Source organism: Cervus canadensis, chromosome 24 (genome assembly GCF_019320065.1).
Source record: "Cervus canadensis isolate Bull #8, Minnesota chromosome 24, ASM1932006v1, whole genome shotgun sequence".
Classification (NCBI taxonomy): domain Eukaryota; kingdom Metazoa; phylum Chordata; class Mammalia; order Artiodactyla; family Cervidae; genus Cervus; species Cervus canadensis.
This window is the reverse complement of record NC_057409.1, coordinates 47675607-47699723: the sequence shown is the minus strand read 5'-3', so window position 1 is coordinate 47699723 and position 24117 is coordinate 47675607. Positions and strand designations below refer to the sequence as shown.

Here is a 24117-nt window from a genome sequence, read left to right as displayed (position 1 = left end):
GGAAATAGATAGCTGATAATTTGACCTTTGTTTTTTAACTTGCTTCTTTTTTAAAAACTAATTAATTTCGTTTCATGGTTGGCTGTGCTGGGTCTTTGCTGCTGCCTGGGCTTTTCTAGTTGTCGTGAGAGGCGGCCACTGTGTGGCTGTGGGGAATGGGTTTCTCACTGCCGCGGCCTCTCCTGTTGCGGAGCACAGGCTCCAGGCGCACCGGCTTCATTCGTGGCTTGTGGGCTCAGCAGTTTCAGCTCTCAGGCTCGAGAGCACAGGCTTCCGAGTTGGGCTTCGTTGCCCCAGCGGCGTGTGGAATCTTCCCTGACCAGGGACAACTGTGTTCAGTTATACACACACACAAATTTCTATATAACTGGAATTGTACTGTGAATATAAGTATATGTCTTTTGTATGTTTATGTAATATTAACATTTTACTATTTTCCAATTGCTAATCATTTATGTTTCAAAGAAATTTTTTAGGTATAGAGTTTAAGTGAACATCTTTGTGTATACATCTAGATTGCAGTTCTGATTGTTTCATTAGAATAGATCCTTAAGAGAATGACTTAATCAAAAAATACACACTTTGTAAGGTTCTTGGTAAATATTTTCAAGTTATTTCTCAGAAAAATTATACTAATTTCTAGTGTGTAAAGTGATCAACTCACTGAACACTGATATTGAATTTTATTATTAGGGTTGTTAGTTTTGGGTTTTTTTACTAATGTGTATGTCTTTGTAAGGAATGTGCCATGTAAATTCAAGTGGTGTTGATAATACTGACGAGAAAGGATGGTGTTGATGGGATTTTTTTTATGATTAATATTCTAAAAATAATATGGAGAATAGATAAGGCTTTTTCATTTATATATTTACCTTTTTAGGCAATTCTGTCTTGAGCTAAATGGACTTGCTGTCAAACTTCAGGTAATATTTTATTTAACTTAAAACTAATTGAAAGTTCTGATTTTTTTTACCTGTTTTTATCAATTAATGTGCTTACAAAGACATCCAAAATTTGTAATTTATTCTAGAATTTTGCACAAAATGTAGCAACTCAATTGATAAACTTTTTCATTGTTATTTTAGATGTTAATAAATGTAACAATTTTTAACAGAGTGAATGCCATCCAGATACATGCACTCAGATGACGGCAACTGAACAGTGGATTTTTCTTTGTGCAGCTCATAAAACACCAAAAGAGGTGAGAATGTATAAAGCTGAATGACTAATAAATTCATTATAACCTAAATCTCTTCAAGAAAATGGTAGACAATTTTTTTTTGAATTTTTAGGTCACTGTTTATTTTGCTCTTTGGTTTAGAGTTCTTTGATGCAAGGTTATTGTCACAGTGTTACTTTAGGATTTCTTTTGATTAGTATCTTTGGAAAAATTTTTAATTAAAATATCATTAACCTACACTATGTTAGTTTCAGGAGTAAAGCATACTGATTTGATATTTCTCTAAATTAAAAAGTGATCACCGTGGTAAGTTTAGTGTACCATCTGTCATCATACAGAGTTACTACAGTATTATTGAGAGTGTTTCTCATGTTGTATGTTTTACTCCTAGGACTCATTTATTTTGTAACTGGAAGTTTATACCTCTTAATCTTCCTCACCTATTTCATTCATTTCTATCTCCTCTCTGGCAACCACCTTTGTTCCCTATATCTGTGACTTCTGTTTTATTGTTGCTTCACTTTTGTTTTTTTTAGATTCCACTTATAAGTGAAATCATATGGTATTTGTCTTTCTCTGTCTTGTCTTGTTTTTTAGATTCCACATACAAGTGAATCTTATGGTATTTGCCTTCCCATTTTTTCACATAGCATAATACCCTCTAGGTCCATCCACGCTTTTGCAAATGGCAAAATTTCATTCTTTTGTGCCACTGTGTACACATAGCACATCTTCTTTATGTGGACACTTAGATCGTTTCCGTGTCTTTGTTGTCATTGTTGCTGTTTAGTCACTGTTGTGTCTGACTCTTATGACCCCTTGGACTGTAGCCCACCAGGTTCCTCTGTCCATGGGATTTCCCAGTCAGGAATACTGGAGTGGGTTGCCACTTCTTCTCTAGGTGATCTTCGTGACTCAGAGATCAAACCTGCATCTCCTGCGTGGTCAGGTGAATTCTTTACCGCTGAGCCATCAGAGAAGCCCTGCTTCCATATTTTGGCTACTATAAATAATGCTTCAGTGAACATGGACATGTGTGTATCTGTTTGATTAGTGTTTTTGTTTCTTTGGGGAAGTATGCAGGAGTAGAATTGTTGGGTTGTGTGGCAGTTTGTATTTTTCGTTTTTTGAGGAACCGCTGTACTGTTTTCCATAGTGGTTGTACCAATTTACATTCTGTCCAGCAGTGCGGGAGGATTCCCATATCTCCTCAACAGTACTTATTTTTTGTCCTTTTTTTTGGATGGGCCATACTGCACAGCATGTGGGATCTCAGTTCCCCAAGCAGGGACTGAACTCACGCCCCCTGTAGTGGAAGCCAGATTCTTAACCACTGGATCGCCAGGGAAGTTCTTGTTTTTTTGATGGTAATCTTTTTGACAAATGTGAGGTAGTATCTCATTCTGGTTTGATTTGCATTTCCTTGATGATTAGTGATGTTGAGCATCTTTACATGTGTCTGTAGGCCATCTGTATGTCTTCTTTTGAGAAAATGGGTATTCAGGTCTTCTGCCCATTTTTTAACCTGATTGTCAGAGTGTACTACCCTTTTTTTCTTCTAGGACTTTTATGGTTTCCCATCTGACATTTAAATCTTAAATCCATTTTGAGTTTATTTTTGTGTATGGTGTAAGGAATCCAGTTTGGCTCTTTTGCATGTAGCTGTCCAGTTTTCCCAGCACCATTTATTGGTGAGAGAGACTTTCCTTACCCCAGTGTGTATATTGCCTCTTCTGTTATAGACAGCTGACCATGTATGTGTGGGTTTGTCTCTGGGCTCTCTGTTCTCTCCCCTGTGTGTCTGTTTTTGTGCCAATACCATACTGTTTTGATTACCATAGCTTTGTAGTATAGTTTCAAATCAGGCACTTGGTATCTCCAACTTCGTCATTATTTCTTAAGATTGTTTTGGATATGTGGGGTCTTCTGTATTTCCATACAAATTTTAGAATTATTTGTTTTAGTTCTGTTAAAAATGCCATAAGTGTTTTGATATGGATTGCATTGAGTATGTAGATTGCCATGGGAAGTACGGTCATTTTAACAGTATTAATTCTTCTAATCCATGAACATGGTATATCTTTCCATTTGTTTGTATAGTATCATTTCTTGTAACTGGACAATTAAATCATCTAGAATTTATGATTCATTGACTGACATAATAACACCTGTCATATTGTGTTGATATGTGTAATGGATGAAATACACTTGTTTAGATATTTTGGTTTAGTTTTAATTTCTTTTTATAGGAATAACTGTTGGTGATTACTAGTTGATACTAGTTGATTACTAGATTACTAGTCTATCAAATAGAAATGTTGAATTTTATAGGTCAGTTTTTTTTCTACATTAATATTTCTTACTGTTTATTTGAAACCTACCATAATGATTTTCCTTCCATAATTGATCTTATTGGAAATCTCATTCATGTTCTTTTCTCCTTATTTTGTTTTTGTTAAGGTGAGAGTATAGCTAGTTGTAATTGTTTATAGAACATTTTTTGTTTTAAGTAATTCATGTCATCTGACCTGTAGTACACATTCAGTTTTCCTTAGTTGTCTCAAAAATGTCCTTTATAACTGGTTTGCTTAAAAATATGCATTGCATTTCCCTTGATCTGCCTTTCCTTTTCATCTGTAGTAATTGTTTTTACATGACATTGACTCATTGAAAATAACTGAGTTAGCCCTGTGCTGTAGGATTATAGACCTTTGATTATTATATTGACAGACCACTAAAGCTTAAAGCCAGTTAATTCTTTAGTTGGAAAATCAATATTTGATGCTCTTTTGTTTGAAAAGGTTAATTCTCTAAAATAAGTATCTGATACCTGTCTAAGCTAGTAGTACTTACTTTTCAATATTGACTTCACTCATGATATTAGTTTTTTTTTTAGTTAATAAACTGAAGCAATATTAAGATTGGGTGTCATTCTATATCTGGGGAAATCATAGCAGTTTCATTGATAATTCACTGGAATTGACTCCATAGCATAGTACATGATGTGATCATTCCTATTAGGAAACTGAATCCAAAAGCTGGTGTCATTTTGGCAACAGTAAAGATGCATTATTCTCACTTTAATGTGGGAGAGCCATCCAGTGTGTCTTGCATTGTGAGACACATATATACCAAGTCAGTACTACGTCCACTTTTTTCTTTGTTGCTGTTGTTTAGCTGTGTTCAGCTTTTCTAAGGAGGACCAGAGGAGGCGCCTGTGAGGCTCCTCTGTCCATGGGGTTTCCCAGTCAGGAATAATGGAGTGGATTGCCATTTCTTTATCCAGAGGGTATTCCCAACCCAGGGGTTGAACCTGTGTCTCTTGCATTGGCAGGCAGATTCATTATCACTGAGCCACCAGGGAAATTTTTTTCTTGAGTTATGTTAAACGTAAGATAGGCTAATCATCAGATTTATATCCTGTGAGTGAATCTTAAGAGTGCAACACTGCTTGCTGAAGACCAGCTCCACTAGATTTTCCGCGTTTCAAGGGATGGTGGTAGTGTGTTTTCCAAATGGTAGTTTTGAGGGATGGGATTATTGTAAAAACACAAACAAAAGAAAATCTTGAGAGGACACTTTTTGAATCCTTTGGAAATAATTGTATGTAGTTAGAAAATAGTAGCAACAGAGATGAGGAGCTCAGAAGGTTGCTCCTACGAATTAAAAGCACTGGCAGATTCTGAAGTGGAAGAGGCGCAGAGAACTCAGCAGCAGTGATGATTTACTGAGGGCCCTTCAGAATTAAAGAGAGGCATTGCAGCAAATAGTTAACTGTACAAACAGTGATTGTAAGCAATGAAGGTCATAACTTGTTATTATCCGTTAGTCCTTTCAGTGATATGCAGATTGTGATTACTTGCAGTAGCATTATAAATATATATTTGGCAAAATATAATTTATAAAAGTTTGAACACAGTACTTACTATTTGTAACATACTGTTTTGGCCATATTTTGCCAAATGTTTGCTGTTATATATGATGCAGAGTAGGATCAGTTAATTGAGAATTAATTGGAGGAGGGGGAGGGAGGCAGCTAAATTAAGGCAAAACTCTTCCTCTAATTCCAAAAAGAAAAAAAAAAGAAAAAATTCAGAAGTCAATTAAATATCTAGAGTTATGCTGTTTGAAGCAGTAGCCGTAAAACCTGTGGCTGTGGAGCACTTAATGTGGGTGGTCTGCACTGAGATGTTTTTTAAGCATGAAATACACACTGGTTTCAAATATTCAGTACAAAGGGACAATGCAAAATATCTCACTGAGAGTTAACTGGATAACTACATACAAAATGATGAATTTAGACCCCTACCTCACACCGTATACAGAAATTAGCTCACAGTGGAAATCAAACACCTAAATGTAAGAGCTAAAACTGTAAAACTCTTGGGGGGAAAAATAGGTATAAATTTTCACAACCTTGGACTCAGCAGTGATTTCTTAGTTATGACACCAAAAGCTCAGCGGTGGAAGAAGGTACATAAATCAGATTTCTCAGAAAATAAAGATGGTTGTGCTTTAAAGGACACTGTCAAGAAAGTGAAAAGACAATGTACATAACTGGAGAAAATATTTTTGTAAATTATATCTCTGTTAAGGGTCTGGTGTCCAGAATATATAAAGAGCTATTATGAAACAACTAAAAGACAACTTAATATTAAAATGAGCAAAGAATTTTTTTTTTTCTGCTTGCTCAGTGCAACTTATAAGATCTTAGTTTTCCAACCAGGGATTGAACCCATGCCCATGGCATTGAAAGCATGGAGTCCTAACTACTGGACTGCCAGGCAAGTCCCTAAAATGAGCAAAGGATTTGAATGGATATTTTGCTAAAGAAATATACAAATGGTCAGTAAGTACATGAAAAGATGTTCATCATCATTAGTAACTAGGCTGAGTGCATATCAAAACCACATGGGAATGGAGAGATAAAAATGTGATGGATATAAATACATACAGTGGAGTGTTATCCAGCCATAAAAGGGAATGAAGTTCTGAGGTATGCTATATGTAACATGAACGAACCTGAAGGACAGTATGCTAAGTGAACTAAGCCAGCCACAAAAGAACAGTTATGATATGACTTCACTTATATGATATATCCAGAAAGGACAAATTCATAGAGCCTGAAAGCAGATTAGAGGTTGTCAGGGCTGGGGATTGGGAATGTGGGGCAATTACTACTTAAATGGTTATAGTTTCTATTTGGAATGAGGAAAAACCTTTGGTTTAAAACAGATAGTATAGATGGCTGCACAGTAGTGAACTAATGACACTGAATTGTACATTTAAAAATGTTTAAAATGGAATGGAAATTCCCTAGTGGTCCAGTGGTTAGGACTCCATACTTGCATTCCAGAGGGCACGAGTTCAATCTCTGGTTGAGGAACTGAGATCCCATATGCCCATACATGGCAATGCCAAAAATGGCAAATTTTACATTTTACCACAGGTTTTCCAAAATGGAAAAAAGATCCAGCCCTACGATGACATACACTTTACCCACTGAAATGACTAAAATAATAAGTGTTGGCCAGGATGTGGAGAAGATGGAACCCTTATACATAGACAATGGATTTGTAAAATACTGGGTTTGGAAACAGTTTGAAACTTCCTCAAAATAACAGGTATAGAGTTACTATATGACTTACGAATTCTACTCCTAGGTATATACTCAAATGAAAAACATAGATCCAGACAATACTTGTGCACTAATAAAGCTCACAGTCACATGAATCACGATATCCAAAAATGGAAACAACCAAATTTCCATCAACTGATGAGTAAATAACATGTGGTGTATGTATACAATGGAATATTATTTAGCCTTAAAAAAGAACGAAGTCTGTAGAGGGAGAAACATTTTCAAGTATTTTGTATATATTAAAAGCCAAGTCTAAAAAGGTTTTGAATTAAGAAAATAATGAAGTATTGACTCATGCTGTACTATTCGTGAGCCTTGAAAACATGCTGAATGACAGAAAAGTCCACATTTTGTTCCATTTTTGGGAAATACTGAGAATAGATAATTCCAGAGAAGACAGAAGGTGGATCAGCTGTTTAGGATTAAGGGGAAGAGAGAAGGAGAAGTGACTGCTATTTAGTATTGGGTTTCTTTTGGGGGTGATGAAAATGATATAGAATGTAGTTGATAATGGTTACACAATTTTGTGAGTATACTAAAAACTACTGAATTTTACACTTTAAAAGAGATTTGTGGTATGTGAATTATATCTTAACTTTAAAATATCCCAGTTCTCCTGGGAACAGGCCCCTAAAAGGAGAAAGCAAGCACATACACTACTTGGACTTTTTTGTGACCTTAAGGGAGCAGTAGTGACCTGAACACAGAAATTCTGCCTCATGGCCTGGCATCTTGGAACATATGTGGGGAGAGTCTTATTGGATTTTAAGACTCTTCAGGGACTTTCCATATATCCTCATGAATCAGGAAAATAGATTTCTTTCTTTTTGTCCACCATATTCAAGAGTCAACATGTTATACTTTTGATTCTGCTGTGAGTCCTTAGGCAAGTCCTTAATTCATTGCTTCAGTTTTCTCATCCGCAAAGTGGGAAACATAACCTAGTTTGTAGGGTTGTTGTGAAGAATAAATAGAGTTAATACATAAAGGCTTTAAACAGTGCCCAGAGCTTAGTAGGTGCTATGTAAGCCTTGGCTATTATCATCATAGCATCTCTATAAAATCTTTCTCCTTTCCCAGTGCTATTTAAGCTGCATTAGCAGTCAGCTCAGACCCTGCTGAATAGCTTCCTAATGTATTTCCTTATTCTAAATCAACATCTCCTCCAGTGCATCACTTGAATCTTTGAAAAGTCTTTCTCTGATCTTGTCCCTGTCTTATTCAGTGGTCTGTAGAGTTCATCAAATAAAGTCTAAACTCCTAAAAAAAACCACACAGAAGCTCATTAGCAATTTGTCTTATCAATTATGTTAAAATGATAATTTTGGCTATATGGAGTTAAATACATCATTAAAATTAATTTCATCTGTTTTTTTTTCCTATTTAATGTGGATACTAGAATATTTAAATTAAATATGTAGCTTTCATTGTATTTCCATGCTGACTTAATGGTACATCCAAGTGACCAATATGAATGAGAATTACAATGACTTGGGATGTTTGTCTTTTACCAAATCACCTTGTAATCATATATATGGATAAAGATACTTTTTTCAATAAATACTGCTCTTGTTACTGTTTTAGGCAGGGAGTCTGCTGGCCATAAAATTCCTATAGATGTACATTTTTTTTTTCCTCTGAAGCATTTTATTCGTATGCACTACATCGCTGGAAAAGAATCCAAGGATTTTCCCTCCTGTGTGTTTTTGTCTTGCTTCTTCATGATCCTTGATGCCAGCCGAGGTTGTCAGTACAATGAAACCAAACTGACGGGACGGGCGCAGGTTATTCTGCCATTCTTTTAGATCTTTGAGTTGCACATCAAATTGGAGGCTGATCGCTTCACACTTCTTTAGCCTGCCTGTGAGCTTCACAACAATTTTCCCAGCCCTGTTATCATCGATGATTTCAAATTCTCCAGTGTAACCGTGCTTCATCATCACAGTTAGCATCCTGACTGTGACTTTGGAGCACCTGGCATTAGCCTCTCTTTTTGGTATTGTTGATCCTCTTGAGAGCATCAGCCAGGACATACATGGGCACCATCGTGGTGGCACGGAAAGATGGCTGAAAGAGGATGTACCTTTTTTTTGGTTTAGATTAATCTGTATTTGCCATGTACTGTACTTAGCTGTGTTGAGTAGTTATTGCATTTTAAAACACCAATTGCATTCTCAGCACTTGGAAAATACTCTAATTACTGAGTAGAATTAGAGTCACTTTTATTTCTTTTCTCTAGTCTTATCTGTTTCTTCTTGGTTCCCTGGTTCACTCTGCGTCTTTGTTCCTTTTGATGCTTCTCATCCTCTGCCCTCAGAAGAACTGAGTGAGAAAAATAACTTTGCAGTTTTATCTTTCCTTTGATAGATTTGCTGGTTTGCTAGACAGGTTTGTTAAAATGTAAAGAAACTTCAGATTTCATATTAAATTGCAAAGGAGGTTCAGGGAGAAAATTTTTTATAGAGCTTCTAGATTGGAATTAGGGTACCAGCAAGATAGTAAGGCATACTTTTTAGGATGTAAGAAGACAGTGATCTTTGGAGGTATTTGTGGAGAAGAAGGCTGCAGGGCCACTTGGTTAAGTATAAACCAGTGGACTAGGAGTCGGTGTATCTGGGTTATGGTTTTTTTTTTTTGCAAAATGACCAGTTTCCTCATTTATAAAGCCAGAGAGTATAAATCATTGGCCAAAAGTCAAGGGTAGTCCCTGTTGCTGTGCATCGTTCTTCAGGTGTTGTCTCTCTCATCCTTCAGAGTTGGGATATTTACACGCTTGTTTACTTCAATTTCTGTAGTACAGAGTCAGCCTCCTCTTAGCATGCCTAAAGATAAGACTTGCTAAGTTCGTCTGCTTGTTTTGAGGAATTCCTTATCCTTGCCTATAGATTCTTTGTTTTATTTTGTTTTTTATGGCTGCACTGTGCAGCTTGTGGGATCTTAGTTCATTGACCAGAGATTGAACCTGGGCCCTCAGCAGTGAGAGCGTGGAGTGCTAACCACTGGACAGCCAGGGAATTCCCATAGATTTTTAAGATCTGGTGAGAATCCTGTGCGTCGTTTGCAAACTGACCAGTTTCCTCATTTGTAAAGTCAGAGAGTTAGATTAAATAATCAGGTATTCTTTCTAACTCGACGGAAGCATTGCTTTCATCTAGGTACAAAATTGAGAGGGAGAAATTGGGAGACTGATTCACATATTTACTATAAGCTGGGTATTATAGTTGAAGGGGATAATAAAGCCTTATTTATTGACATAACATTGAATTTTACAGTCATTCTGATATTGTAAGGAACACTTCCTTAGAATATGCTTAGAGGTTTTGGATTAAGACACCTATGCAATAAATATACCTAATTTTAAAGGTAGAACTCATTGTTCATGCATTTTTATATCCTTTCTTTTACAGTGTCCTGCTATAGACTACACTAGACACACACTTGATGGTGCAGCATGTCTTCTGAATAGCAATAAATATTTTCCCAGCAGGTAAATAAAACCTTTAAATGTGGTATTAAACTTTTTGGATTTAAAGATTGATGTTATTACTAGTTTCCTCATTCATGCATTGTATTCTGTAAACTTTTTTACCTGTTGTATATTTGACTTGCCCAGAATTATTCACATTTTGAAATTAAGATTGTGGTTACACTGAAGGCATCAGGGCTCAGCTCCCGAAGCTCACTGGCCAGTTTGGTCGCGGGTAGTTCCTGCTGCTGTGTGTCATTTTCCAGGCTGTCCCTCTCAGGCTTTAGGGTTGGGACATTTACACACTTGCTTACCTGACACTTTGGTTGAGTGAGCATCCCTGGAGACAGCCTGCTAAAGCAGGCTCTCCTAAGTAGGACTGCTTATTCATTTCTTCTTCTTAAGTATGTTCTGTGTATGAAATCAGCGTGTTCTCCTTTTTAATTGAAGCACAGTTGATTTACAGTGTTGTGTTAATTACTGCTGTACAGTGAAGTGACTCAGTTATATATATACACACATTCTTTTTCATATTCTTTTCCATTGTGGTTTATCACGGGATACTGAATATAGTTCCTGTGCTATACAGTAGGACCTCGTTGCTTATCCATTCTGTATATAGCAGTTTGCGTCTGTTATCCCCAAACTCCCACTCCATCCCTCTCCCATCCTCCTCCCCCTTGGTCTATCCTCTGTTGGACTGATAATTTTTGAAAGGAGTCCTTATCCTTGCTTTTAGATTTTTAAGATCTGGGAGGAAGCCTGTGCATAACTGTAATATATTATTGGTGAGGTTTGTGACTGGTCTTTTATTCTCTTAAGATATTTGTTACTGAGTGGATAGATTTGGAGACCTTTTCACCTAAATATCACCGTCTTCAAAGAGCTCACATAAAATATGTAAAAAATAATGGTTTTTGTCTTAATATCCTATATACATTTAAAAAAAACAAATAAATAGGCAGTTTTTATTTCTCATACACACATTAAAAAATTGAGTTCTATAGAATAAAATGATAATTCCTTTTAGTAGTTTCAATTAGTTCTAGTAGACAGAGTGTAAATATCAAAAACATGTTTTTATAAGTTTTGCCAAGGTTTGTTTCAGTTGTATTAAACTTTAACAAAGTTTCAGAATTATAATTCCATTATTTCTTGGGCGCCATGGTTAGGTAGAAAGAGCACTATCCCAGGAGTGAAGAACAAGAGTTTTGGTCTTGCCCTTGCCACTTACTAGCACTGTGAACTGGAGGTCACTTATTTTCTCTGGTGTCGGTTTCTCTTCTTGTGAATTGAGAAGATTGGACTTTATTGTTCCTAAGATCTGTCTAGCTCTATGAATCTATGATTTCTTTTCTATTTCTAGGGTTAGCATAAAGGAGTCATCTGTAGCAAAACTAGGATCAGTATGCCGTAGGATTTACAGAATATTTTCACATGCTTATTTTCATCACCGGCAGATATTTGATGAATATGAAGTAAGTATATTTCACTAATTGTCCTAGTACATTCTTACGATAATGACAATGATATATGTTGATATATGTCTCATTTATTTGGTTTTGAGTAGTAAGTTGAAATGAGTTTTTTTTCTCTCTACAGAATGAAACATTTTTGTGTCATCGGTTTACTAAATTTGTGATGAAATATAATTTGATGTCCAAGGATAACCTGATTGTACCAATTTTAGAAGAAGAAGTTCAGAATTCAGTTTCTGGGGAAAGTGAAGCATGAAGGGAATCTTATAGAAAAAAATGTACTGATCACATAATTAACATTAATTATGTACTGTATATATATCATTTTAGACACATCAATCATGTATCCATATTATAGCTTCTTTGTTTAGTGTAGGTTTTTGTATGCTGAGTGTTGCCTTTTAAAATGGGAAATACTTTTTAAGTTATTCATGAGCTGTATATTCATTGGTGTGGCACTCATGGTTTTTAAATAAGATTAGTATTATGTTTATAATGCCTGTTAATAAAAGAATTTACAGTTTGGTAAAATTGCTGCTAAACAATCATTGGATCACAATCCTCATCAAATAAACACATCTATAAAAAGATGAGTGAGCTTGAGGTTTCACACAAACCATTTATACTAAAGACATAGTAATGTTCTCCTTTGGTTTTATACCTGAGTTTAGATATTCTAGGAAATTCTGTAGCACATACTTCTATCTTAATGTTTTCTAAAATGAGATAGAGTGTTTTTAAATTCTGTTTATAGTTTTTGATATACATATAATTATGTGTATATCCAAGTATAAATGCAAATAAAGCATCAGTAATACTTAAGTAATCTTACTATGCTACACAGAGTATATTCTAGACCAGCATACTTAGAAAGGATTTACCTTTCTGCATCAGTGGATAGTTACATACAAGATAGTGATAACGATAAAGAGTGTAAATGATGTTCCCACTGGAAACCTGCCCTGTCCCTCCCTTCTCCCCATTTCCCTTAAGTCCCTCCTCAAACTACATTACCTGAGAAGCTTTTCACCAGACTGTGATTTAGTGGTGACTTATACCTATTTATATTTGTATTAATTGCTTACAGATTATACCTCATATTAGCAATTACATTACACTACAGGAAAAATGTATTGGCATAGGCTCTTGCTTATCTTTGCTTTGCAAAATTGTTCTCACTACTTGGAAAACAGTCTTTGAAATAGTTTGACTAATAGTGTTAGTAATATTAATCTTCACATCTAACCATTTAGGCAGCACTTAGAGTTGAAAAATACTATAGTATTTATTTTACACCCCTTCTCCACAAAGTTTATGTTTGAATTATATGGACATGTAAAATTTTTTTTGCAGTAATTCACAGATTCCAAAGGTATTGTTGAATGCTCATGCATTTTTTGGACTTGCTTATAATTCAGTGTCTTAAGAAGGATTCAACCATAGATTTTACAATCGTACCTACTGAATGCAGTTTTCTAACAAAGCACTAGAGGTCTTATTGCTGAACTGGTTGTAATGAGACACTTAGGTTAAGAAAAATTTGTACATGTACTGAAGAAAATGTTTAAATCCATCTTTTGAACGGAATTAACAAATGAACTTCTTTTTCATTTGAATGAATTATTTTGAAATGAGATTAAAATGTAGTAATCTTTTTTTTTTTCGAGTTGGAGGAAATAATTCATACCATACTATGAGATAAGTATGTATTGCAAAAATGTGGAAAACAGTAGCATCCTGAGAGTTTGTATATGTATTTATGCTTTCTGATCCTGCCAGTATATTTGGCTTTGAACAGTGCTATCCCAGCAGCCAGTCATTATTTTGTCCCAATCCACACTCTCTTTAAGAAGTTTTATATTCACAGCAAAAGGAATATTGACTTTTCAATTATGTATTTATATTAATGTAACTATGAACCAATGGGAATAGTAATTTTTACACAAACTGGCTAAGTATCGAGAGACTAAACCCAGTTAATAAATTATAAATAGCAATGTAGCTTTTCTCTCTGTATAAAAGTCTCAATGGATTTCTGTTGCTTGACTATTTTCTTAGTGAACATTTGAACTAAGGCAGTGGCTGGGATTTGGTGATCTGGCTAAATATTCTGAAACACATTTTGAATAATATGACTTGGTGTTAATGGGGAAATAAAAAATTTTTTTTTCTTACTCATTCCATCTTCCCTGTACTATGTGTTTGGAATTGATCATAAAAAAAAAAATACCCTAAAGAAAACATCAGTTTGTAGTCTTGCTTTTGTGTTCATATTGACATTCATATTCTTGTACTGTAAAGTTGAGTCACTGTATCAGGTAAGACAGAAGTGAAACAGTTACTGTTTTTCCTTAAAAAATTCACAGAATTTTGAAAATTATAAACATTATGTGTGCTGTGTTGTGCGTAGCTGCCCAGTCAGGTCCAACTCTGTGTGACCCCGTGAACTCGGGCCTGCCGGGCTCTCCTGTCCATGGCGTTCTCCAGGAAGGAAGACTGGAGTGAGTTGCCGTGCCTTCCTCCAGGGGATCTTCCCAACCCGGGGACCGAGCCGAGGTCTCCTGCATTGCAGGTGGATTCTTTACCACTGAGCCACCAGGGAAACCCATGCATGTACTTGAGTGAGTGAGTGAGTGAAGTCGCTCAGTCGTGTCTGACTCTTTGCGACCCCATGGACTGTAGCCCACCAGGCTCCTTGGTCTGTGGAATTCTCCAGGCAAGAACACTGGAGTGGGTTGCCATTTCCTTCTCCAGATGTACTTAGGTGGTACTAAAGAAACTGATAAGCCCAGCAAACCACTGATTTATAAAGTAATTGTTCTAAGAGGAGGGGAGTAGAAAAGTCACACTTCTGTGTAGTAAAGAAGTTAGGCTCCACTTACTGTTTGAATTATACAACATAGATCCAAAAATTAAATTTTTCTTTTCATGAGATTATTTTGACCATATAGTCAACTCATCATTTTTCTCACATCATATCCAAGAAAGTACCTAATTTTTAATAATTTATGTTCCCATAAGTATTACAGTTCTTTTCTGTGTGTCCATTTTCTTTTCTCTGACTTGAGGTATTAAATTTGCATTTCTAGAACAGTTTCTCAGTTAAATTTAAAATGAATTTTTGTTTTTGGTTGTGTCACATGGCCTGTGGAATCCTAGTTCAGTCTTGACAGGACTGAACCCAGGTCCTCGGCAGTGAAAGCATGGAGTCCCAACCATTGAACCACCAGGGAATTCCCTAAATTTTTAACAAATTAATATTTTTAATATCAGAATAAAAATTTAAATCTATGGTTAATTGCATAATTAGCAAGAGCTGTTACAGTCTCAAACACGTTTAGTGACTGATGTCAAAATCATTGTAATAGAACTAATTAATTTTTCCCTGGGTACTTTGCTATATTTTTGCCTAAAGGCTTCCTATTTTATTGTACAGTTGAATGCTACATTTTATATACTTTTATTTTTTAAATACTTCTTGAATGTACAAAGGTTTCTTGGTGTGGTTCTTACATGCTAGGCATGAAAGATTCTCATTTTTTGAACACAGCTGATTGTTAACTAAGCAGAATCAGCTACTATGGATATGTATTAGTACAACACATTTAGCAATTTATTTGAGGTGGTCAAAACAAATTATTTTCTGTAAAAGCAGGCATTATTAGTGTAGGGTACACTATAAAACCAGAAAACTTCCAGGTAAATTCACTAAATGGTTAGATTACTCATCTAAAAGATTTAATTAGGAGCCTCTTAACATTTGGGGATGCATGGATATTTTCTGTGGGCTAAGAGTTAATTATAGTACTTTATTTGATTTTTTCTGCTATTTACATTTCTTTTTATAGTACACAGAGCTTCATATCAAGTGTGAGAACCTAATTAAGCAGAGAATACTAAATTTTCATAAAAACAAATTTCCAAAAAAGAAATAACTGACATCCTGAACTTCTATCCATGAAGACAGTATGTCAGTTGTGTTGTGTCAGATATTGATTCTATGATTAATTATAGCATCAACATTCAAAATTAGTAAAATGTTCATTTTAAAGTGAAATCATTTTATCCTGATTTGGACTTCAGCTATAAACCTTGGTAAAAACAGTTTATAACTCCATAAATGGTGTATTTACCACTTAACATTTTTAAAAATTTATTTTTGGTTGCAATGGGCCTTTGTTGCTGTGCATGGGCTTTCTCTAGTTGCGATGGGTGAGGCTACTCTTCACTGAGGTGCCTGGCTTCTCATGGTGGTGGCTTCTCGTTGCAGAGCACGGGCTCTAGGCAGTCGGGCTTCAGGCGATGTAGCTCTCTGGCCAGTGGCTGCAGGTGGAGCCCTCGGGCATGTGGGCTCCAGTCGCGCACACGGACGCGGCCGCTCCACAGCGTGTGGAGTCTCCCCAGATGGGGCTGGGGCCTGTGCGCGGCAGCGGCGGCCGACGCCTGTCCACCTCGCCGCCGGGTTAGTCCTTCACCACTCTGATCTGAAGGGGGCTCCTCAAAGTCTTGTTCACTGAGGAACTGCAGTTTGTCACAGATTATAGGGTTTTCTCTGACTTCGTATAACAATGTCAAAGGAACATTCTCATTTAACATGATACTTTGTGTAAAATACTTTTACATCTTTATAAACATTTGCTAATTTTAGTATTTTTGGTTTTCCCTAGTTATTAGTGAATGAAAGAAAATGTTTCTTTAAAAAAAATAACATTTTAAATATCTTGTTCTAAAAATCTAGAGTTAAATGAAGCAGGAATGATGGGATTTTGTGCTCCTATTTCCCCTACTTTCCTCAGAGATAGATTGAGGGGAGTCAAAAGAACAAGGCAATCTCTGAGATGAAGAAACACTGGGTATAGTCATTATTGCACTAGCAATGACATAGCCACTTGACCCAATTTCAGAAATTCAATAGACTTTTTTTAACTTTTGAGGGTAAATTTTTATTTAATTCCCCTAAAAAATGTGATTGTATTTTAAAACCAGGTGTATATTTATAGACAGAAACTGTTCTTGCCTTGATTTGGATTAATATTTAAACCACTTTTTTAAATGTTTGGTGCTTTTAGATTTTTAAACATTTTACGAAACAAATGCAGATCTTGGATTATGATGGTTGAGAACCATGTTAGTGGTTGTATTAGTTTTCAGTGTCTGCTGTAGTAAATTACCACAGACTTAGTGGCTTTGAGAATACAACTTTATTATTCTTTTACAGTTCTTGAGGTCAGGAGCTCAAAGTACGTTTTATTGGGCTAAAATTAAGTCCCCATTTCTTTCTGGAGGCTCCAGGGGAAATCTGTTCCTTTCCTCTTTTAGCTGCTTGTGGCTGCTGGCATTATTTGGCTTGTGGCCCCATCATTCCAATCTCTATTTACATCATCTCATTGCCTTCTCTTCTGTGGTGATATTTCTCTCCACCTCTCCAAGGAGACCTGTGATTGCATCATTATGCTCACCTGGATATTCCAGGCTAATTTTCCCATCTCAAGATAATCATATTTGCAAAGCCCCTTTTGCCATATAATGTTATCATCTTGAAAAAAAGTGTGAAAGTATTAGTTGCTTAGTCATGTCCGACTGTTAGAGAACCCATGGACTGTAGCCCACCAGTCTCCTCTGCCCATGGAATTCTCCAGGCAATAATACTGGAATGGGTAGCCATTCCCTTCTGCAGGGGATCTTCCCAGCCCAGGGAACAAACCCAGGTCTCCTGAATTGCAGGCAGATTCTTTACCATCTGATCCACCAGGGAAGCCCAATGTAATCATCTTCCAGTTCAGTTCAGTCACTCAGTTGTGTCTGACTCTTTACGACCCCATGAATCGGAGCACGCCAGGCCTCCCTGTCCATCACCAACTCCTGGAGTTTACTCAAACTCATGTCCATTGAGTCAGTGATGCCATCCAGCCATCTCATCCTCTGTCATCCCCTTCTCCTCCTGCCCCCAACCCCTCCCAGATTCAGGGGCTTTTCCAATGAGTCAGCTCTTCGCATCAGGTGGCCAAAGTACTGGAGTTTCAACTTCAACATCAGTCCTTCCAGTGAACACCCAGGACTGATCTCCTTTAGGATGGACTGGTTGGATCTCCTTGCAGTCCAAGGGACTCTCAAGAGTCTTCTCCAACACCACAGTTCAAAAGCATCAATTTTTCGGCGCTCAGCTTTCTTCACAGTCCAACTCTTACATCCATACATGACCACTGGAAAAACCATAGCCTTGACTAGACGGATCTTTGTTGGCAAAGTAATGTCTCTGCTTTTTAATATGCTATCTAGGTTGGTCATAACTTTCCTTCCAAGGAGTAAGCGTCTTTTAATTTCATGGCTGCAATCACCATCTGCAGTGATTTGGAGCCCAAAAAAATAGTCAGCCACTGTTGCCACTGTCTCCCCATCTATTTCCCATGAAGTCATGGGACCGGATGCCATGGTCTTAGTTTTAGGGAGCCTTTATTCAGTCTACCATAGCAGTCCTCTTGAATTCACACTGTTAATCTTAAAAAGTTCTCCATGCTATCAGTACAGTTCAGTCGCTCAGTCGTGTCTGACTCTGTGATCCCGTGGACTACAGCATGCCAGGCTTCCCTGACCATCGCCAACTCCCGGAGCTTACTCATACTAATGTCCATAGAGTAGGTGATGCCATCCAACCATCTCATCCTCTGTCGGAGAAGAAGCACGTGTGCGCCTCTGCGAGGACGCCAAGATTACAGCTCGTTGCTGAACAGCCATTGGCAGGAGAATGTTGGATCCCACCGAAAAGATACCCCACGTCCAAGGGCAAAGGAGAAGCAAGATGGTAGGAGGGGTGAAACTGCGTTTAGAATCAAACCCCACACCTGCCAGACACACTTGGAGGGCTCAAACAAACCCTGTGCACACCAGGACCCGGAGGCCCCACAGAGACGGAGCCAGAACTGTGTCTGAGTGTCTCCTGCAGAGGTGAGGGTCACAGTGGGCTGCTGCGGGGGCAGGGGCTCTGGGTGCAGCAGACCTGGGTGTGGCAAAAGCCCTCCTGGAGGAGGTCGCCATTACCCCACCACAGAGCTGGCAGAACTTACTCTTGGAGAACACAAACAGAACCTTGTGCGCACCAAGACCCAGGAGAAACGGGCAGTGACCTCACAGGAGACTGACCCAGACTTGCCCGTGAGTGTCCAGGAGTCTCCGGTGGAGATCTGTGGGTCGGCGGTGGCCTGCTGCAGCTTTTGGGGCACTGGGTGTAGCAGTGCATGCTGGGACCTTCTGAAGGAGGTCCCCGTTATCTCCATCACCTCCACCATAGTTTGGCCTCGGGTCAAACAACAGGGAGAGAACACAGCCCCGCCCATCAACAGAAAATTGGATTAAAGATTTACTCAGCATGGCCCCGCCCATCAGAACAAGACCCAGTTTCCCCCTCAGTCAGTCTCTCCCATCAGGAAGCTTCCATGAGCATCTTATCCTTCTCCATCAGAGGGCAGACAGAATGAAAACCATAATCACAGAAAACTAATCAAACTGACCACATGGACCACAGCCTGGTCTAACTCAATGAAACCATGAGCCATGCCGTGTAGGGCCACCTAAGACGGACCGGTCATGGTGGAGCGTTCTGACAAAACGTGGTCCACTGGAGAAGGGAATGGCAAACCACTTCAGTATCCTTGCCTTGAGAACCCCATGCTATAGACTTAATTTTTACTCCAACACTGGTTCTTTTTATTTCTTGAATGTTATCTACCTCTTTATGCCTCCCAGTCACACATGCTTCATTTAAGTCTCATTGAAAAAGCTGAACTTTGAGGCCATTTTCTGTAGATTACCACTTACTACATCCTCCTGAGATGCTTTGCCCCGAGCTTCCCAAGACCTTGTATGCTTAGTCACTGAGTCGTGTCCAACTCTGCAATTTCAGATGTTTGTAGGCACCAGAGTCCACTTCACATAACACCAAATATATTAAAATGTATCCCCATTTCATATTAAATATAATTTTTATATTAAAAATAAAAATTTAAGCAGCTTTTTGTAATTGATTTTAAAAATTTAGCTCAGGGCTTCCCTGGTGGTGCAGTTCTTAAGAATCCAACTGCCAGTGTATGGGCCACAGTTTCAATCCCTGATCCAAAGACCCCACATGCTACGGGGCAACTAAGCCCATAGGCCGCTGACGCCGTGCTCGAGAGTCTTCTTCGAGCTGCAGCTGCTGCTCCTGTGTGCCACAACTACTGAAGCCCGAGAGCCCAGAGCCTGTGCTCCACAGACGTCACTGCAAGGAGAAGCCGTCACACTGCACCTAGGGAAAGCCTGAGCACGCAACGAAGACCCAGTTCAGCCAAAAGTGAATAGATAAATCAATCTAAAAAAAAAAGATTACTTTTACGTTTGGCTGTGGTTTCTCATCAGTCATCTCATATACCTTGGAATTGGGAAAAGCTAATCTACAAGTTGTGTTCAAAGTTAAAGACATTTTTATGAATATGAAAGGCAATAATGGTTTTATATATATTATGTTTTACAGCTATTTAAATATTGCAGTTTTGCAGTTTTCATAGTTTAGGGCCAATATATTTTTTAACAGGTTTCAGATGTTTTTGGGGACACCTGGAAAGTTCATAGGTCCTGGTTTTTAAAATGATCTGCTTATAATTTTATAACACAAACACAATCTATTATTAGAATATTATTGTTTATCAACTCTTATTTGCTCAGGGAAGTCTTCCCTGACCTTGAATATATTAGGTTTGTCTGTCATATGCTCTCCTAGCAAACTTTGCTTCACATCAGTATTTCCATCAACTGTAATTACCTAATTATTTCTATTACTATTTATCCACAATCTTTTTTCTCTGCTAGCCTATTGAGAGCAAACCTGAATCTTCTCACAGGAAATCTGTTCCAGGAGGAGGATTTCATCACTGATGAGAGCCTGAACGTAAAAAACTAAAAAGCATTCTTAAAACACATCCTCCCTTCTCCACGTTTTATCTGGGACATCTGCCTTTAACATCGTATGTGCCTGTAGTGACTGCAGTGGTCTTCTGAAGACATAGTTTGTTCTTGGCTGCTTAGCAGTTCTGGTCTTGGGTCTCTGGCCTTTCTGGAGACCCTGTGAGCTACCTAATATGCTTGTCAAAGTTGTGATGAATCTTTTTATTTACCACACAGAAATACATTTAAATGTTTAGCTGTTGTATTCATATGGGGTGGGGGAGGTTCAAGAGGGAAGAAACATATGTATACTTACGGCTAATTCACGTTGTTGTATGGCAGAAGTCAGCATAATATTGTACAGCAGTTATCCTCCAATTAAATTTTTAAAAAGAATGCTTTATATTTATTCTGGAGTTTCCCCAGGTATAAGGTTGTTCACCACACTAAACAGAACTTTGCAAACTTAAAACTAGACCTTTGGGGGGGGCGGCGGAAATGGTTTCAACTTATTGAGCCCCTAATCAGGTGTCAGGAACTGTGGTACATTTCCCACACCATTGCACTAAATCCTCATACGATTAAATTCATTTGTTACTATCCCCATTTTGCCAGGAGTAAACTGAACTTCAGGGCTTCCCTGGTGCTCAAATGGTAAAGAATCTGTCTGCAGTGCAGGAGATCTGGGTTTGATCCCTGGGTCAGGAAGATCCCCTGGAGAAGAGAATGGCAACCCACTCCAGTATTCTTGCCTGGAGAATTCAATGGACAGAGCCTGGTGGGCTACAGTCCATGAGGTCACAAAGGGTCTGACATGACTTCCTGACTAACTCTTTTCTTAAACAACTTCAAAGTAGCAGTTTAGTGTCCACAGGAGCAAGCAAGCAGGGCCAGGGTCTAAACTGCATCCTGGCTCCAAAGCTCAGACTTCTTCGTTTGATATGCTACCTCATATGTTTCTGAGCATTGCTGCTACCTATCCTGGAAGACTTCTTTCTTATAGGACTGTGTTAGGCAGGCTGCTCGTAACCAAGAAATAGTGTTGGGGAAGGAGAGCATGCCCCAGGGATGGTGAGACGGAAAGTCAGGAGGAGCCTGGGACACCGAGGAAGATGCTCCTCAAGCCCAGGTCTGCTGATTCCTGGTCGGCAAAACCTTCCTTGGTTAAGCCACTCCAACCCAACACATGCTGCCTAACCACATCTATTACAGTGACGAGAGCGGTTCTACTTTTGAAACTTGTAGGTGTTGAAAACAATTCTCTCCCTGAGAATTAGTATCCCCATTAAGACACAAAAGAGTTGAAATTGTGTTTTTGTTTCTGTGTGTGTGTGTGTAATCAACCAAAGAAATTCTTACATTAGGAAGCCTGGAATGTGCTCGCTTCGGCAGCACATATGCTAGAAGGCCTGGACTTCACATTTCCCAGATGTCCGGGTAGGTGGTTCTTGGCTGCCCTGCCCAGAGCCAGGCCTCCTGCTGGCCAGACACAGCAGTGATTAACGGGGAGGGCACAGCGAGAGCTTGATTGAAACTTGGAGTGTCAAACTTCCTTTGAAAGAAATGAAAAAAATTCAAAGTTTCTTTCCATGTAGGCAAATCTACTTCCCCCAGCTGTTTTAGGGTTTTCTGGTCTGTGACATTAGCATTTCTAGATTGCTGGTTTCTTCAGCTTCCAAGTCTGAGATATATGAGTCAAAAATAAAACCAAGAAGTTTACCACTGGTCATCTTATATTTGTTTTATGTATAATCATCTGTCAGAACAGGCTTTATAAACTTTGGGCTGTCATACAAGTAAAATTCACTCTAGAGGTATGATAAATTGTCACGATAAATACTATTGAAGTAGATACGGTTCTGATGGTTTGCATTTAGTTTTCCTACATATCCACCTGTATATTTTGATTCAACATGCTTGATTAGAGACTCTCCCCGTTGTTAACACCTACTGCATTTCAGTGCTCACTTGAAAGTTAGCCATTCCATACAGGGAACTGCTGGGGCCCTAGGAGCTGAGAGGAGGAAATCCTTCTTAATCATAACGCTGAAAGAGCCATGATACTTCCAGCCCAGAGGAGTGGGCTGTAGTGAGGAAAGGCCGGGAAGGAGACAGGTCTGACCTCGTCCAGTATGAGAGAAAGGCAGGTGCATCCGGTCCCTTTCTAGTCAAATATACAAACACCTGGTCCTGGTAAAACAATTGGGAGATAGTTGTGATATGGACTTACCATAGCTTGCCTCCTGCTTCTGTGGGTGTCTGAAGGCCCCCGAAAGCTCCGAGTCTCTTAAAGGGACTGGTGTTTCTGTTGAGTGACAATGATAGAGCCGCTGCTTAGCTCAGTGGCTGTTTCTCTGGTGATTAGGTGTTAAATGCTGTCCATGGAAATAACGGGGATATTCAACCCAAATGGGATGGAACTAACAGGTGGCTATGGAAACCTTAGACAGAAGTGCAGAGATGCTCTACCAAAGGGGAATGGCAGAACCTCCCACCAACATCTATGATCTCCATACTTTCTCATCATTATAACTTATAGGTATTAAAAAAAAAATCACATGCCAGAGCCCCTAAGGAATTACATAGCATTATGAAAAGAACTGAATATACAACTGGCAGATAACTATAAGGTTCAGTTCAGTTCAGTTCAGTTGCTCAGTCGTGTCCAACTCTTTGCGACCCCATGAATCGCAGCACGCCAGGCCTCTCTGTCCATCACCAACTCCTGGAGTTTACTCAAACTCATGTCCATCGAGTCGGTGATGCCATCCAGCCATCTCATCCTCTGTCGTCCCCTTCTCCTCCTGCCCCCAATCTTTCCCAGCATCAGGGTCTTTTCCAGTGGGTCAACTCTTCGCATGAGATGGCCAACGTACTGGAGTTTCAGCTTCAGCATCAGTCCTTCCAATGAACAGTCAGGACTGATCTCCTTTAGGATGAACTAGTTGGATCTCCTTGCAGTCCAAGGGACTCTCAAGAGTCTTCTCCAACACCACAGTTCAAAAGCATCAATTTTTCGGCGCTCAGGTTTCTTCACAGTCCAACTCTCACATGGATGTGAGAAAAAGCATAGCCTTGACCAGACGGACCTTTGTTGGCAAAGTAATGTCTCTGCTTTTTAATTTGTCTGTCTAGGTTGGTCATAACTTTCCTTCCAAGGAGTAAGCACCATCTGCAGTGATTTTGGAGCCCCCAAAAATAAAGTCTGACACTGTTTCCACTGTCTCCCCATCTATTTCCCATGAGGTGATGGGACCAGATGCCATGATCTTAGTTTTCTGAATACTGAGCTTTAAGCCAACGTTTTCACTCTCCTCTTTCACTTTCATCAAGAGGCTTTTTAGTTCCTCTTCACTCTCTGCCATAAGGGTGGTGTCATCTGCATATCTGAGGTTATTGATATTTCTCCCAGCAATCTTGATTCCAGCTTTTGCTT

The 24117-nt window shown here is 38.5% G+C and overlaps 1 protein-coding gene across 1 annotated transcript in view; it reads left to right on the top strand.

Annotated features, from left to right (window-relative positions):
- The window catches only part of HSPE1 (heat shock protein family E (Hsp10) member 1), a 42409-nt gene extending 28398 nt beyond the window's left edge, over positions 1-14011 (top strand). The window contains exons 4-8 of the mRNA XM_043444813.1: positions 881-923; positions 1115-1201; positions 10229-10308; positions 11654-11765; positions 11890-14011. Coding sequence (XP_043300748.1) covers positions 881-923; positions 1115-1201; positions 10229-10308; positions 11654-11765; positions 11890-12021 — 454 coding nt within the window. The 3' untranslated portion in view covers positions 12022-14011. The remainder of the gene's footprint in view (positions 1-880; positions 924-1114; positions 1202-10228; positions 10309-11653; positions 11766-11889) is intronic.
- Positions 14012-24117: the final 10106 nt, after the last annotated feature.